At 35.8% G+C, this 17,795-nt stretch overlaps 1 protein-coding gene across 1 annotated transcript in view; it reads right to left on the bottom strand.

The window, feature by feature from the left end:
- Window positions 1–14,963, bottom strand: part of LOC125231859 (CYFIP-related Rac1 interactor B) — a 55,017-nt gene extending 40,054 nt beyond the window's left edge. The window contains exon 1 of the mRNA XM_048137440.1: window positions 14,390–14,963. Within this exon, the coding sequence (XP_047993397.1) occupies window positions 14,390–14,704 (315 nt within the window). The 5' untranslated portion in view covers window positions 14,705–14,963. The remainder of the gene's footprint in view (window positions 1–14,389) is intronic.
- Window positions 14,964–17,795: the final 2,832 nt, after the last annotated feature.

Genomic DNA, 17,795 nt, shown 5'->3' with positions numbered 1-17,795 from the left:
TACAGTGTTTATTTTGGTTTCGCAGTTGAGTGTCGCGGAGAAAAGAAGTGTTTTGTTGAAAATAACGTGAATTATGTAAGGTTGAGCTAGTTCCAGTTTTATTATTGATTATGCTAGAGATAAATAGGTCGTCAATAATTTGTATCATACTACTCCTTATTGGTTATACCTAATATAATATCATATTATTATTTGGATGTAAAAATAATGACGGTTCGAATATTTAGTCGCAAGTGTCGCAACTTGAAAAGAGTATGCAACGTTAGCGACACTTGTACCTTTTTAATTGTAAAAACATGTGTTGGTTATGTAGTAATGGCTTTATTTTACACTACTTAAGTACTTTGATGTGGATAGACACCGATCAACTGGAAAGTAGTTAAGTACCAAGCGATACAACAACAAAGAATCAAAGGCTACTCCTACACCAAAAGTGTCTAAACCAATCATCTTCAAAACTGTTATGTTATGACACAGTCGGCATTATACACAAGAGAGCCTCGTATATTCAATCTTGGCATAAAAGAAAGAAACATCATTACGTCGGATGAAATCATTCATTTTAATCAGGGACCCGTCCCAGCTTTTTTATCACGGCTTATGATTAATATATGCGCAATCATGGCCGTCCCAGTCAGTTTTCAAGAGAATCCGTGGTCTTATTAAAACACTAATTATTTAGGGGTTTTGTATTATGATGACAAAAGCTTCTGGGGAAGTTTTGCTCGTGACAGCTTTTAAATTAGGATCTTATGCTGCATGTACTAAGGATAGAATTTTTTAAGTAAAGTGTTGAACCACTTTGTTCATTTCTTGCCAGGTCGAAACATCAGAAGGCCAACTGTACTGAAAATTTTCGTACGATACACGTGCGAAAAGGAAATTCGTAACTCGTGTTTTAATTTATCGCCACTCGCTTCAAATTTCCTCTTTTCCGCACTAATATCGTAATGTACTATTATATCAACTAGAGAAAGAGCTTTGAGAACGTCCGCGACGGCCGATAGAACAAAGATTGAACGTTGTTGCTGAGTAATCTAGATGGATCAGTCTGAGTATGTAGTATTCTTGGTGTGTTTTTAGATGACCATTGGTAAGTATCGTAGATCGTAGAGTTAGTAACGTCGATATATTTGTTACATAAATGTTAGTTGCTAACTTGTTAATGAAAGCTCTTAGCCTTCATAAGCACTAAGGAAAAACACAATACAGCCCGACAAATAAAAATGTAGGAATTAAAAGGGACAAGAGTTAGTGTCGTCTCTTACAAATAAATATTTACTTATTTATTTAAGAAAACGTCACTGTATTCCTGTTGGCCCTTTTTAATCTAGTAGTTATTTTCGGACTGTGACAGTACCTTTCTTTGGTCTAAGTTCAAAAACGCTCACTCAAAAACAATTAAACACTTTTATCTAACAACGGGTTGGAAGTCTAGAATCATTAATGAATAAATACAAAATTCGTACTCTGATAAGAACGACAAAGCAAACTAAATTACCTGCCATTTCACTTGACAGACATGATTAATGCCATCTGCAGCTAAATTCCATTGCATTCTCGATGAATAATGGCAGTTGCACGAAGTCCTTTTACGACTGCGACCTTGCAAGCCTTTCTTAGAGCTATTTCGCTATTACTCAGCTAAAAAGTCATATGTTCTTACACAAACGGTATAAGCTTCGGCCATTTTGTTTTTGATGTTTCTGGAAGCACCTGCCAAGTCATGCAGCAGCTGTTATTCAACCAGTTCGACAATTCGTTTGAAATAACATTATCCTGCTATTTATAGGTTCACAAAGAAGTGTAAAAGGCAGGTGGTAAGTTCCTTTCCATATTTGTAGTTAGTTGACATGTTTTAACTGGACTTTTCGATGAACGAAAATAACGCCACCCTAATAAAGAACCTAAATCTTCATCGATGAAATTACGTCGCAAAATACGTTCATGTAATGTCACTTAAAATTAACTCCATACTTTCAAATTAGTTTGTAAGACAGACAAAATATTGTAGAGGCATTTCCTATTTATAAACGTATTTTCTGGTAAGAATCAAGGAGCCAGATGTTTAAAATTAGGACGAAAGTAATATTTTTCAGACTACAATCAGGTTCTATTGAAAACAATTGAACCAGAAAGAAAAAAACAAAGCAGGCGAGCAAAAAAAAAAGATCAAAAATGTCGCCGGTTGATGTATGCAGATGACATTTTTTAATGGCTGCCTGTATTTCCTTTATGCACTTCATGGCACTCTATAATCCTCTTTTAAGTGCATTCTCCTGTGCATTTTTCCGTTTAATTTGGCACACAGCTGGGCACGTAGCTGGCACGCAAAACGACAACGAGGACGGGATAGCGAGCGAAAATCTAAAGCTAGATTGCTATCCGGGTAGTAAATAAGGTATTACAGCTAGCGATATTCTCTCATTGCTTTACAAATGCACGTCAAAGCTTAGGTAGACTAGTATATTGTGATCTGGGATAACTAAGGGTAGATTAAAACGCATTAAAAGAAAAGTCAAGAAAATGTCGGCAACGCATAAGTGACTCCCCTGATGTTGCTTATGTCCATGGGCGACGATGACTGCTTCCCATCAGGCGGCTCGTTTGCTACCTATTTCATTAAAATGCTACCTATTTCATAAAAAAATGTCCTGTTCATGGTTCTGAAGAAAGAAGATGGTCATACTTCAAAAAGACTAAAATTACATGAGAACAATTGTAAAATCAGCTTTTTAATAATATGACTCACGACACTTTTATTCGATGAATTGCGGCAAGAGAACATTATGTATTGAAGACCCATAGGAATGTGCAACCAAATTAAACTGTACCACAATATACTTAAATTGTATAGTTCGTTGACTACGGTCATTCTCAACTTCGTCAAACTTTTCTCATTTTCAAACTTTTACTTTAGACTTACGACGCAGACACAAATCCGACGAAGAGCGTGAGTTAAGCTGAGTTTAGAATTGCAAGTTTTGAGACAGAAGTATATGCAAGAAAGAGATGCAGATATTTGCCACTAACTCTTACCTATAGTTTGCGTCTCAAACTTGCAGCAATAACTTGCTGGTCTAAACTCAGCTTTACGTTATTATTTATTTATTGGAAAACCAACAGCACATGAAACATGTTAGCAGAAACAATAGAAACAGGAGGCCAATTATTGGTTCTCACAGATAGAAATCTTATAGAAATTAACTTCACTAGGTATTAGGTATTACTAGTAGGTATACAAATATGCTTAGACTATGCAACAGAGGCGTAGCGTCGATACAACTCGATTCCCACGGGTTCCCTAAAATTGTCCAGTTTCTTTAGAAGTCTATACAAAACAGTTCCCGGAAACGGAAACCCTCCAGCTTTACCTACGAAAATTTTCACGCCACGCCACTGCTATGCAAGTACATAAATCTAATGTTAACACAGATACGAAACAAAAGAAAAAACCGGAAAAAATAAGAAGAAGAAAGATAATTAAAAAAAACAACTTTTGAGTCATTAAACATATAAAATAGAAGAGAAAAAATAAATAAAAAGGCAAGCTCACATAAATAAATTAATAGTTAAATTACGCGGATTACGCCGTATAGCCTAGGTATTTGCAAATATCATGCTCTCTAGATAGCCATACACAATGTTTTACATTTTTACATTAATTGCTTTGCAAGGGAGGAAACCACGTTGCCCCTTTATAATTTCTACTATTTTTTTGCCAGGCTGTACCTCCGATTCCCAATCGGGCAGCGTTTGGAATACTCCTAGTTGTTGAGCTACGCGTTCCAAAACAAAAAGCCACAGTATCGGCTTCGCATGTACTTACAGTCTTTGTCCGCAATGTGTAATATGGTCTGCTGGGACGATCACATTGCGAAAGGCGCACTGCGCACACACCACCACATTTCCAAAAGGTCGTATAAACTGTTAGTTTTAATAGACTATAAGCTTATTTTGGTTGTACAGGATCAGGATAGGCCTGCTGGATGTTTAATAGCTAAACAGGGCAAGTCATGCCATTCTAGTATTGTGAAACGCTTAGCAATTGCGACATTTCTCAAATAACATGTGGTTTGAGCTTTATGGTTTAACTATAAAGGATTATGATGGTAGTTCTCAATGTTATTACGAAACATGAAATGAACGTAGTTCTGCAGAAGGCGAATTTCTGATTTTTGTCAGACTATGACATGACATAAACTATACGAGTAGCATTGACGAAATCCACTAGGTAAATTCTTTATTGGTTTTTGCATTATTGATAATAATTGAGTTCGTTGTTATTCGCATATTCGTGTTGAAACCTAGAAATTATACGAGTATCTAACATATCTGATAATTTTAATGAACAAAGAATTGGTACCCTACAGTTCCATGTCAAGTCTGTTTGTTTGTCTGTCTTTCACGGCAAAACGGAGCGACGTATTGACGTGATTTTTTAAGTGGAGATAGTTGAAGAGATGAAGAGTGACAAAGGCTACTTTTTGTCTCTTTCTAACGCGAGCGAAGCAGCGGGCAAAAGCTAGTAAAAGATAAAGATAACATAACAGTATGTCGTCTCAGTGAATTTCATCCTCTATATAATTTGAACTACTTTAGGAGTATCAACACACCCAGTTCCATTAAACTATGCATGCATGAAATTTAGTTAATTAGCTAATTAATTACCTATAATATGCATCTGTTTAATGTAATTAAAAAATATAATGTTTCAGTAAGCTCCGGTGGCATAACGTTTTATGTTAATGTTGTTATAAAACAGTAATTAAACTCACTTGGTGTAATTATGTAGCTGATTATACTGATTATCGTAATATTCACTATTCAGTAATTATTACCTACATCGTAATTGAAGCAAAATAGACCCGACTTGTTTGATAAAGCGTTTTTATGTATAGATCTATTTTTACCTGTCAGGCTAGAAATTTGGGTTACGACACTGACGATTTAGGGCAGGGCAGCGGGACCTAGCGAAGGGCAAATATAAGGTTTATCGAGACTACAGATCGAGACTATGATAGAAAATGGAACTCCTTTCTGAGAGTTTCCAGGCTGTTTCAACAAAGAGGTAATGAAAACACTGGTATTTTATACATACGCATAGCTATGTATCAGCTAAAACGTCCAAACTATCTGACAGACGCCATACTGTTTGACAATTACCACCAAAGCATTAAAAAGCCGCGTGTCTGTAATGAGTAAATCAAAGCTAAGTACTAATCAATTAATTATGTATTGAAGAACTGTCATCGGGTTTCACGACATTGTTACGTTTACATAATAATGGTTTGACGCTACGCTATGAAAGGGTCATTGCTCGAGTTTCTTTGACGTGTCGCCACCTACGTTTTATGTAGCGAATAAATGTATGCACCAAACATTGCAACGACGAAGGCGTCCATCTCAAAGTTTTAACTTTCGTTTAATGAGAGAATTCGACTTTTGAAATCTCTATTAAACCATTTTGTAAACTAATTCAATAATAATATGTCCATGCAATTTTTCAGCTCACTAGACCTGTCAAATACCAACCATGTACATGTTTTAATAGAGTACCTATACAGACAATTGTGTACTACGTTGAAAATTTAGTCGATAGTCAACGAGGACAATATCAGGAAGGAAGCGATGCGCTTACGCAATCGACATCAATAAATGGACAGGGCTACATGATTTCATAGAACTGTGATGAAAGCGGTGGGGCTTTGTATGACAGATGAAATTTTTCTATTCCCCTGAAGCCTTATGACATAAATATGTAACATAGAGTTTGGAATCTATGCCCTCAGTACAAAAGTTAAAGTTTGTCTGAAAAAGATGATGTCCTCAGCGGGCGGAGCACACTAGTTCTAATAAACTTTATCGCATCGGTGCGTCCCTATCGCACTTACAAATAGTGCGAAAAAGACGGCCTGACCTTATATCGTTTATCACGCGACCATGCTTGCCTGCCTGGTCTCACGAGCCTATACCTAAATATCTATGTACTTATAATTATGGTCAAAGAGCTGGGTAGAAGAAGACTAGGTATCTGGACAAAATAATGAGAAAAAATATTATCACACTTAAAAACTAAGATCTGTCCTTCATTTAAGGTTAAATTTATGATGAGTAGTCATGTCATGAGTTGGTTGGAGTTATTTAATCGAAAGAATTGATGCATAAAATTGAAGTACAAGATCTTAATGAACGAAGCACTCAAGTGACTCATTTGAAGTCAAATGTAATCAAGCGAATTAGGTTACATACCTACTGTCAGTATATACACCGGTCAAATCTTACATGAAAATCGGCTAAAAAAACAAAGTGTGATGTAAAGCTGGATTTTTGGTATGTTATTTGGAGTCCTTGGGGGAATGTAAGACTATATTTTGCAAGCAAAAAAAAAGTGTGCTAACTTCGTAATTTAAAAAAAAAGTAAAAAAATCGGACTTTTTTTGGTTTTTATTTTTTTATTAAAAAACTATGCGTTTTTGGTCAAAAGTTGCTTTGTAATGTTGAAAGCGCATTAAATTTTAAACAGTTTGACACCTTTTTTATCAATGTCCGTCAAATAGTTTTCGAGATATGAAGCGTCAAAAAAGGTTAATTTTTGACGCATTTATAAGTATAAAATGTAGCGTTTTGCCAATATTTTTGGACAAATATCTGCAAAATACTTCATGATATGATATATATTGCAATATAACATTGTATAAAATTTATTTTGCTTTAGTTTTAGTGCAAATAAAGGTCAGTAAGACGAATGGTTACTTTGGTAAACAAAAAAAAATCTATAAATAGAGAAGCCAAGAGTCTGGTAGATTGGTTAAGGTAAAATAGTTTACGCTAAAAGTTTTAGGTTGAAAGTGCTATCTATTCGATCTTAATTTCTTTGATATCTAAAAATTGTCTAAGCTAACTTTGCATCGATTTGACTATTACTAATGAAGAAATAAAATACAGTAAAATTTTGAAGTTTAGTAAACTAGAAAAATAAAACAGAATTAGTTACATTGTAGTGTGACAGGCCACACTCACACTACATTTTCCTTTTACATTTTCCTTTTTGAGGGTCCTGGTTCTGCATCTTGATGGCACAACTGTAGTGATAGAAAGTCCACTTGAGTTGTATTTGACCACCAATTGCTGTGGAATAAACTAGGGGAACGGAAAGCGCCCACGCCAATTATTAAGATACTGGAGAAGTGGTATTCCCAGCAGAAGAACGTAGTAAGATGGAAGTCAACTCTGTCCACAGCCAGCGGGCTAAACTGTGGCGTGAGACAAGGAGGCAGTATGTCTCCGGCTCTCTTCAGCGTGTACATGGATGGGCTGTCGCAGGCTTTGACCAGTACCGAGGTTGGCTGCTCCATCAATGGGCAAATGATAAATCACATCGCATATGCAGACGATATGGTCCTACTAGCACCATCTGTGGGAGCTATGCGTAAGATACTTGCAGAATGCGAGAGATACGCCATACAATCCGGACAAGTCTGAATTTATGCTCATGGAGGCAGCACAATATGCCCACACATGTACCACCTCTTTTGCTTGATGGAGTTAAATTGCGGAGAGTCCACGAAGTCAAATATCTTGGTCACATCTTGTCCAGTTTAAAAGACCAGGAAGACATAGAAAGGCAGAGGCGAGCCACCGCAGTAAGGGCAAACATGTTGGCTAGAAGATTCGCCAAATGTAGTGAACTAGTGACAGCGTAAAAAGACAGCTGTTCCTCAGTTTTTGTACAAGCGTGTATTGTATACTGTCGAGTTATGGTCCGACTACACCTGCGCGGCGGTGAGAGACCTGCGCGTGCAATACAACACATACTATGTACTGATATTTCGTTAAACGGAGAATACTATGATTCGGGCACGTCCACGACAACGCTCGTGAGATTGCATCGAATTCGATGTTATTGACCCTCAGTGATATGCTTTAAAAACCAGTCCGTACAAGAACAATTTCGGAACAATCTGATTCAATTAATGAGGGTTTTCTACTCGTAAATATTTTTTCCGCCAAGCGGCGATCCTGAGGTCTTTTTGACCGTAAATTTAACTTACTAAATAAATGTTGATTTGATATACGCAAATATGTGTCTGAGTAATACTTGAACAGCCCCCAAATAATAATAATTTATTCTCCGCTACACCTCCTGTAAATATATGTAAACTATGCCATTACCATCCACCGATTATTTCTGATCCAGTTATACTAGACTTACGATATAATCCTATTTTTTAGGGTTCCGTAGTCAACTAGGAACCCTTATAGTTTCGCCATGTCTGTCTGTCTGTCTGTCCGTCCGTCCGTCCGTCCGTCCGTCCGTCCGCGGATAATCTCAGCTCAGTAACCGTTAGCACTAGAAAGCTGAAATTTGGTACCAATATGTATATCAATAACGCCAACAAAGTGCAAAAATAAAAAATGGAAAAAAATGTTTTATTAGGGTACCCCCTACATGTAAAGTGGGGGCTGATATTTATTTTCATTTCAACCCCAACGTGTGATATATTGTTGGATAGGTATTTAAAAATGAATAAGGGTTTTTTGATAATATTCATATTTTCGGAAATAATCGCTCCTAAAGGAAAAAAAAAGTGCGTCCCCCCCCCCTCTAACTTTTGAACCATATGTTTAAAAAATATGAAAAAAATAACTTTATAAAGACTTTCTAGGAAAATTGTTTTGAACATGATAGGTTCAGTAGTTTTTGAGAAAAATACGGAAAACTACGGAACCCTACACTGAGCGTGGCCCGACACGCTCTTGGCCGGTTTTTAAATAACTGGCACACTTTTGGTCTTAAATGAAAGCTAGTGAAATTTTCTACATTTTATGTAATAGCCTGAGTTGTTTTGCTGATATCTGTCTCAAAATATTAGCAAAAGGAATATTTTCATAGAAAGGGGAAAAATGTTCTTTTTTTGACGCTTCATATCTCAAAAAATATTTGACGGACATTGATAAAAAAGATGTCAAACTGTTTGGAATTTAATGCGCTTTCAACATTACAAAGCAACTTTTGACCAAAAATGCATAGTTTTTTAATAAAACGGCAAATACCAAAAAAAGTCTGATTTTTTACTTTTTTTTTTAAATTACGAAGTTAGCACACCATTTTTTTGCTTGCAAAATATAGTCCTACATTCCTCCAAGGACCCCAAATAACATACCAAAAATTCAGCTTTACATCACACTTTGTTTTTTTATTTCTCTTTTTGACCAGTGTAATACTATTAATAGGAAGTATTTTATATGCGCGGCCCGATAGCAAATTAATTGTATCAATAATTCTCATATCAGTAATTCAATAACTAAATTGATGGATCCGTTGCCCCCAAAGGAAGTACCTATATACGTCATTCGAACAATTCTCACACGATCTATTCGAGTTGTTATCATTTTATTGGATGATTGTCACATGCATTAAAAGCGTGAAAAGACTGCAGGGTTACTACGGGTTGCAATCCGCTTTCCGTCGGATGTGCACACGATAAAATTAAACGTTAGCGATATGGTTAAACTGATGAGATTCATATGCTTCGCTGAACAGTAAACAGACAAAGAGAGAAATTACTCGTAGATAGTTACGCGTATCGCTGTGGAGAAGAAATGCTTGGAATTCTAAATAATATTGAGATGGACAAAGTTCTATGATATGCAGATTGTGAACGTGACTTGTTCAGTCCAGACTTAGGGTGCGTCAACGTTAACACTGGTCCAAGCCAGATGTTGTCTTCAAAAGTAGATAGCGTTAAGCACGTAGGTACTGGAAGCATTCTTGTGTAATACTGTGCCCCAAGATATCTTCCCGAGGTCCTACTTAAGTTTATACAATTCCTTGAGGAGTTGGGCTGGTTAAACCAGACTAGAGGTAATATAATAAGTTTAACGACCCTTTATAAAGTACAACTTTCAAAGTTCCGGTGAGGCCAAAAGGTTTGGCAGTTTTTGACAAGGACCTCGAGCCATGAACTTAAGTCAGAGACACTACTGTTTACTAAAAAGCATTGTAACCATCTTCATTAAGAATGTAATGGTCTAGGAAATAATAAAACGGTAGACCTGACGCGTAGATTACGTAATTGGATAAAGACTCAATTACGACCTTTCTTCCTGGACATTGTTAGAACAAAAGCTACTCATTTGTACAGTCGAGTTCAGACACTCTTACAAGCTAACGTTTCACACACCTAACACACCGATAATAAGGTCGTGTAAACATATTTTTGGCATGTAGGTAAATATTTTTGTGAACGACCGTAAGTACAAATTATTATCTACTCTCGTACTTTTATTTGTCGTTTAAAGGGTCGCAGTCGTGCACAGATACCTAAAACCCTACTAGAAATCAAAACAAGTCCATAGTTTATTCCCAAAAATGCATTTGTGCATAGGTACACGCAGTCGTACTACGTGTAAAACACATTGCTCTTGATTTTTTAGAAAAGGTTACTTTAGGCATACATTTTACGACAAACAGAGTAAACAACACTTTGCTCGCGGTTCTCATCACCTATCTTGTTTGATATGTAATTAATGTGAAAATGGCGGAAATGAGGTCAACAAAGATTATCGTAATCACCGGAGCATGTGCACAAGACAAGTGACGGATGATACCTACTTTAATTTTTGTGGTGTTGTTTAGTATGTACATCTAATATTTCAAAAAAAATCGGTCACTAAGCATATTTGGTGTGACTCTATCTATAAAGCCAATGGTCCAAGGTTCAAATTCTGCACCGATAGCATGGTCGCGTCATAAACGATATAACGTCAGGCCGTCCTTTTCGCACTATTTGTATGTGTGATAGGGACGGCCTTATGTTTTATCATTTATCGCGCGACCATGCTTGCCTGCTTGGTGTGTGATGCCTTAAAACATTTGTTTATCTTGTATTATTAAAGATGATCGATACATTTTGTTTTCGTCTCGAGTTGTTTAGGATAAATCGGTATTTAACAATAGTGTTGCTTCTTACAGTAGGAATGCCTATTATATCATTGATTCTGCTGGGGAACAAAACATGATGCATAATAATGCACACATGCAGTCACACATACTTATTCAATTTTTTTACAAACGTCTACATTAGATTAGGATACGATATGGATCGGACTTGTCGGTATTAAAACTGTTAATTTTGGTACATGTCTGGTATTCAAACGTAACTAACGTAAGTAATGCACCTGAATAATATTTCAAAGGGCAGGTGACAATCGTTGAAAAGTTTTTTTTTATAATTATTCGATACTAAACACTATTAAGTGCGATGTTTTAAAAAAAAAATAACAACTTTAATTTAAAATTATAAAGTATAACACTAATATTATTAAATCTGTTTATAATAAATGGTATTTTAACTCGGCAGATTCATGTAAACAATAATTTCAAATCAAATTGGAGGCCAGTTTGATTTAACACGCAACATGCAGCAGTCCTAAACTAGCCATCGGCAAAATTTTAGAAAAAAAAAAAATTTGAAGCAGGTAGACAAGAATGGAGCCCAAAATAATGGCTCCTATTGTAACGGTTGTCCGGCGACCAGGATTTTAGCACTTTTTTTCACTGTCTGTCAATTTCAAGAAGCAGGAGGGTCTGCTTCGGGGCGGATATTTTTTATAGTTTGCATACGACAATGTGTTGTCAAATACCTACAATCGGCAGTTACTGACACGATAATAAAATTAATATAATATAAAGGCAGATCGTTACCAGTTTTATTGAGATTCGATTCGACGAGCCTAGTGGACAGCTTTTAGACTACGCTACTGAATACCTAAATTACGTCACGGAAAATGGATGTATTTTTGGTTTTATTAAGCTTACGCTTTCATAGTAACGTATTCTAAAATGTCATATACTCATAGTAGAGGCTCGAATTTAAATATTTAGTGTTGACGTTAACTCCAGGTAATAAATGATAAAACATCAGGCCGGCCGTCCCTATCGCCCTATTTAAGTGCGATAATGACGGCCAGATGTTTTATCATTTATCGCGCGACCATGCTTGCCTGCATGATATTTATTGCGAGATATTTACAGCTCACATATTTATCGCCATTCTGCATGAAGAGCAGACCTTCAAAGGTCTGATCGATAGGATATTTTAATCGGACCTTTACCGCAGTCCTTCACGGCAAGATACGTACAACGCTTGCTTGCCTTCGCTATTAATAATCGCTGGGTAAATAATATCGTAAACATGTACGTATATTGACCGTAAACATGATGCACAGGATTTTTGTTTTCTCTACGTTTTCGTACTTCATATTCCTAAGTTTTTTTTTTGTAAAATGGTCACAGACTAGCCAAGGCGAAGACGTGGCCTACGATGGAGCGAGCTTGCCCAGAAGTTGCTTGTTCACCCTTGATAAATAGTCAGGAATATATGTGTTAATTCCCTAAAGCCACTTATGATTTTAAGTTATGATTACGTAGCAAAATGAACCTATATATAATTTAGTTTGTGGTCAAAATTAATTTACCTATTTGCTGATTCAATTTCCTGCTACATTGTTTTTTATTGCAGCTTTGGTAAATGCATAAGTAACGCATAACACATGAGCAATCTAGATTACGAGTATGTTTATGTATAATTATATGGACTGGATATTCAATCGAAACCTGATATTGTCCGAAACCGAAACCTAGGGTTTGGTTTCGGTAAAATATCACAAACCGAAAAATGGGCTTTGCATACCTTCTGCCGAAATCGAATTCGAGATTTCGGTGAGTCATAACAGTGACGGCGGGGCCGAAAAGTTAAGCTCGAAATCGAACCTTCTTCTGTCGAAACCAGAAGCAACTAAAACCTACGTTGTACGAATAGTATTCAATTATTTCGGTGATGGTGACCCTGTATGAATTACAAAATGTTTCTGATGAGGTAAATTTTGGTGATGTAATGAAAATCCTGTGATGCTTCAGATGTGATGTGACAGTATAGACTTGTCCTATCTCATTGTGCATGTACACAACTACACACACAAGATAGAGTGTATATCACATTAAGAATCTTTTGTTTGGTTGTGTTATCTGTGAAAGAACATATCACTTGACAGAATGTAATCAAAATGATAAGTACTTGTGATAAGATAAGGCTGAAAAGGAAGCATACTTTAAAACTGCTATTTTATGTACTTACACATTAGACATAATTCAGCAATTCCCGAAAAGTTTGTACATTTGGATCACGTCTCTGATTTTGATAAAAATTGGTAGGCTGATAGAGTCCATGATGCTGAACATGATCCACTAGGTTTCCCAAAATGTCCCAAGCAGTTTGTATGAAACTTTCCTTTTTTGTTACCGAAAATGTATAGAAATCTGGTAACAAAAAAGGAAGGTTTCATACAAACTACCTGGGACATTTTGGGAAACCTAGTGGATCTTGCTCAGAATCATGGACTCTATCAGCCTACCAATTTTTATCAAAATCGGAGACGTGATCCAAATGTACAAACTTTTCGGGAATTACTCAATTAAGTAAGTAAATCATTAGTAACTCCATCATGAGCTTTAACACTAAAGAAGCCAATATATCTAACAGTTCTATTTTTGAAGCAAGAGTGAATAGGCTTAGACCTAGGGTCAATTGCAGATCAGTATATATAACAAATAAAAGTGTGGGACAGTGCCAGATGTATCTGTCACCATATGGCTTTGACTCTGAATGAGCAATTCAAAAAAGTTTGTACATTTAGATCACATCTTCAATTTTGTCAAAAATTGGTAGGCTGATAGAGTCCATGATGCTGAGCAAGATCCACTAGGTTTCCCAAAATGTCCCAGGTAGTTTGTATGAAACTTTCCTCTTTTGTTACCGAAAATGCATAGAAAACTGGTAACAGTAGTGTTTTACTGCTTAGGCAAGGCTTTTTCCAAGTGTTAATGTAACAGGTTAAGGTTTAATTTCGTGTGGAAGAAAGAATGAAGAGTTTTCTAAGGAGTGGGACGCAACAGGCTAACAAATAAACAAATTAATTAAATGTAACTAATTTAAAATGTAAATGAAGGCAGCAACGATGAAATTATTAAAGTTTTTAATGATGTTTATGTTATCTAAATGATAATGATTAGTGAGGTTTTGCTTGCAAATATTCCATGATTCATAACAAAATGTGAAAACATCTGTCACATAAAGATAAGGTTTCTAGATAAAAAATAATTTTGATTTTATGTTTTAAATGTACACTTTAAATACAATTCATTTTGTAAGTGGAGGTACTGCTGTTAAAATAAAAACATTTTAAGGAAAACGAAATGGATGGTAGTTAATAATCATTTTGATGATTCACCAAGGTGCAGAGCTAGGATTACCAGCTTCACCAGCTGCCTTAGTGACATTATGTCAGTTAATTTTTGTGTTTTTTTAAATAGGTTGTAACTCACCCGCTGCAGCTCCACAGAGTGATTATAGCAGCGTAGCAGCTTATCCACCAGCGGTTTGACCGCGCGCCAGGCTCGCTCCTGCGATATTCTGGATGGATCCGCTATAGCCTCCCGTATCTCCTTCCCTGCCCCCTTGTAACACTGTATCTCCTCCAAAATCTTCTCAGACTCCAACAAAACTCTCTGAACTTCCTCGTAAACCTCCTTCTCAGTATCCGTGGGCGCAGCGTTCTCGAAATCCAAAAAGATATCGTAGCGCGGCGACGAACAGCAGTTCGAGTCGTCACGGGCCAAAAGACTCAACAACTTCCCCATTTTTGTTTATATAAAAATAATTCACTGTACTATTAAATATTACTCATCAGTGGCAAAACCATTGCCTACGATAAACTGTTATATGAAGAGCACTTCTGTTTGAAAATGATACACTTTAATTATTTGTTTTATTATATAACGTTTTTATACAAAATTCACCGTCCTTCGATTTATCAACATATATTAACACGCCCAAATAGTATACGGACACTGAACACAGCGACCCAGCCCAGCCCGACTGCGACAAACGAACCACCGTCCCCAGACAGAACGAAAGACGAAGTGTCAACTGTCAATTGTTTGTCAAAAAGACATTTTCGCCAGTGTTGTCAGTAAATTTCTTTAATGCCGTCTTCACATTTAGCGTAATGGGAAAATGTGTGTGTCTGTTTGTTTGCCCGTCTTTCACGGCAAAACGGAGCGACGAATTGACGTGACTTTTTAAGTGCAGATAGTTGAAGAGATGGAGAGTGACATAGGCTACATTTTGTCTCTTTCTAACGCGAGTGAAGGATCGGGCAAAAGCTAGTTTATTATAATTATTACTGTAGGTTTTTTTCAAGATCAGTTCAATCATTTCACTAGGCAGGCGTAAAACATGGAGAGGCGCGTGGGGCGCGTATGTGCGTTAGCAATTCGTAAATCCTATCTATCTCCACTACACGTAATGGTGAAACAATATAGAGCGATAGTCTATTACGGATATTATCAAAGTGCTGACCAAAATACTCGTATCTAGATTTGCAAAAAAATGTTTAAAAAAATGGAGCTGTCAATGTCTTATGCCTTTGTTATTGTTTTGGAATTTTAATTTTTTGACTATTTTGTTGTGTTTAACTATTTCTTTACTCGGCTTTGGCTGAATTGAATGTATTAGTGATTAAAAAGTGTGGTTTTAATGTTTCATGAATATCTGGCGACGAGAAATTTGATTTTAAGCGGATTTTCGGTCAGTTCTACTAGCCGTATTAAATCACATTATCCTTGGCTTTCAAAGAAAAATAATAGTTTGCACGACACTGATAACGTTTCCTAGAGTCTTGTAAATCCAAACCCACACTAATTTAATTAATTTCCGACGGTCGGATGGATGGGAACACTGAATGGGAACAAATCGTGTCATCACTATAATATGGAAAATGTAAGATTTTAACTGACTTTTATACACTTTAGTTACTCATTTTCATAGTTTATTTGAAGTAATATGCTAATAGTAAGTACCTAGTATAACATTTACTATTTATTCATTTTTCTCAAAAGTTAATCTCAAAATGTAAACTCAAAAGTTATTTTATCATATTTATTTATCGTCATAAGTGTATTACATCGACACATTGCCATTAAACATACGTATTTAATTTACAAATAAGATTTTCTCTTCTACATACATAATATTTACAAAACCCTTATTTTACATTTAGCTACACAGATTCCGTCGTTAAGCAAGTCCGTGAGCAAATTGAGGTATATTACTTAATTCTATCCCCGTAAGTAGGTGTACATTTGTAACATTAATCTAATAAAATTATTCTTGTAATAGTGTATGTCTCGGCTGGCATTTTAGACAGTTGTGTTGTATGTGGTCAGAAAATATTATAGTTATTATGGGCTTGATTTTTATCCTTTAAGGGTGCTTTCGAGAAAAACGTCAAAATAATGTAAAATTGATAGTTTTAGTCGGTGAAATACTACACTTTCCGTTATCTAGTAGATATATTTAATTCAAGTTTCAATTAGAGCATCTTATTATCTTGATACTTATTAGACTAGATTTTAGAAAACTAACTCATTAAATTAATTATGAATTTTTCTCTGATGCATGTTTAGGAAAACCCGCGTATAGTGCTGGATTAGTCGATCTTATTTGTAAAATTTGGACAATTTGGAATACTGAAACTGGTAAATTTATAATACGTATATCCTGTACTACAAACTTCTCAGACTACATTTTTATTATAAGGTTTTTAAAGAGAGTAAACAAGGCTAAGACAAATTCAATTTTTTTCAGAAATTACCTGAAATTATGTGAAAATTTCTTTGAAAATCTACATCACATTGGAGTTATTTTCGTACAAAATTAATCTGCAACGTTTACTAAAATTGCTCTTATGCCTTAGTGATTATAAATTTCTATTATATATTTTTGGCAATTTTTTGAAAACGAGCCTTCCCGTCACAATTATTGCCTCTTCTGGACATTTTCTCATATTTTGTTAGACCAAGTAGAAAAAGTCCTATAATATGTTATATATTTGTAAACTACTCTTAAAGCTCTTTAATATGATACTACACGGTATGATTAAGCGCTCGGTTGCGATTTCACTATTTTTCACATGAAAGCCCTCTTAAAGTCTGATGAAATAACAGCATTGATGATGTTTTTTCATCTGGCATACATTTTTGTATAAAATCTACTAAGTACCTATAACTTCTTTTGTGAACGGTTTTGTGCTTTTATCATAGTGCCTTAATAGTGCTCTAACCAAGTTGTTCTCTAACCTTAGTTGATCACTGGGGTCATCCATGTAGTGAAAGTTTTAACACATTTTATAAAGGCAATACCAATATAAACCATGATATTTTCTTACTAGAGATGTCTCTCTTTTTACAAGTACAAGCAATTTCAAGGCATACATTATTTCAAGCCCCTGTAAAAGTATGAAATAATTAGGAGAAAAGTGGACAGAGAATGATACTGCTTTCTTAAGGGTGTGGTTGTTTTATGTGATCAATGCAGCACTGACAACAATGATATAGGGAAAATTATAGGATGCTGCAGTAATGGCACGACAGTGGTCTAAGACTACCGGCAGCCATAGTTGTAAACAAAAGTCCCATCGCTATGTTTCGCTCCAATCCATGCCGATTCCCGCTGTCGCCTTAGACCAATGCCGTGGCCAGGTCTTAAGTCCATTGTAATTTTGCATACATGTCATGTCACATAAAACAACTGCACGCTCTAGACTGCTATCCAACCAGTGGCGATACTAGTTTTACACATTGTTTTTTAACCAAATGTCTTTTTACCACAGACTGTTAACTAGTGACATTCTTACCACTGGTAATACAGCTGCATTTAGATGAGGTGGGC

The sequence above is a fragment of the Leguminivora glycinivorella genome, chromosome 12 (genome assembly GCF_023078275.1).
Source record: "Leguminivora glycinivorella isolate SPB_JAAS2020 chromosome 12, LegGlyc_1.1, whole genome shotgun sequence".
Lineage (NCBI taxonomy): Eukaryota > Metazoa > Arthropoda > Insecta > Lepidoptera > Tortricidae > Leguminivora > Leguminivora glycinivorella.
The sequence above is the reverse complement of the archived record's forward strand: the minus strand, read 5'-3'. Positions and strand labels throughout refer to the sequence as shown.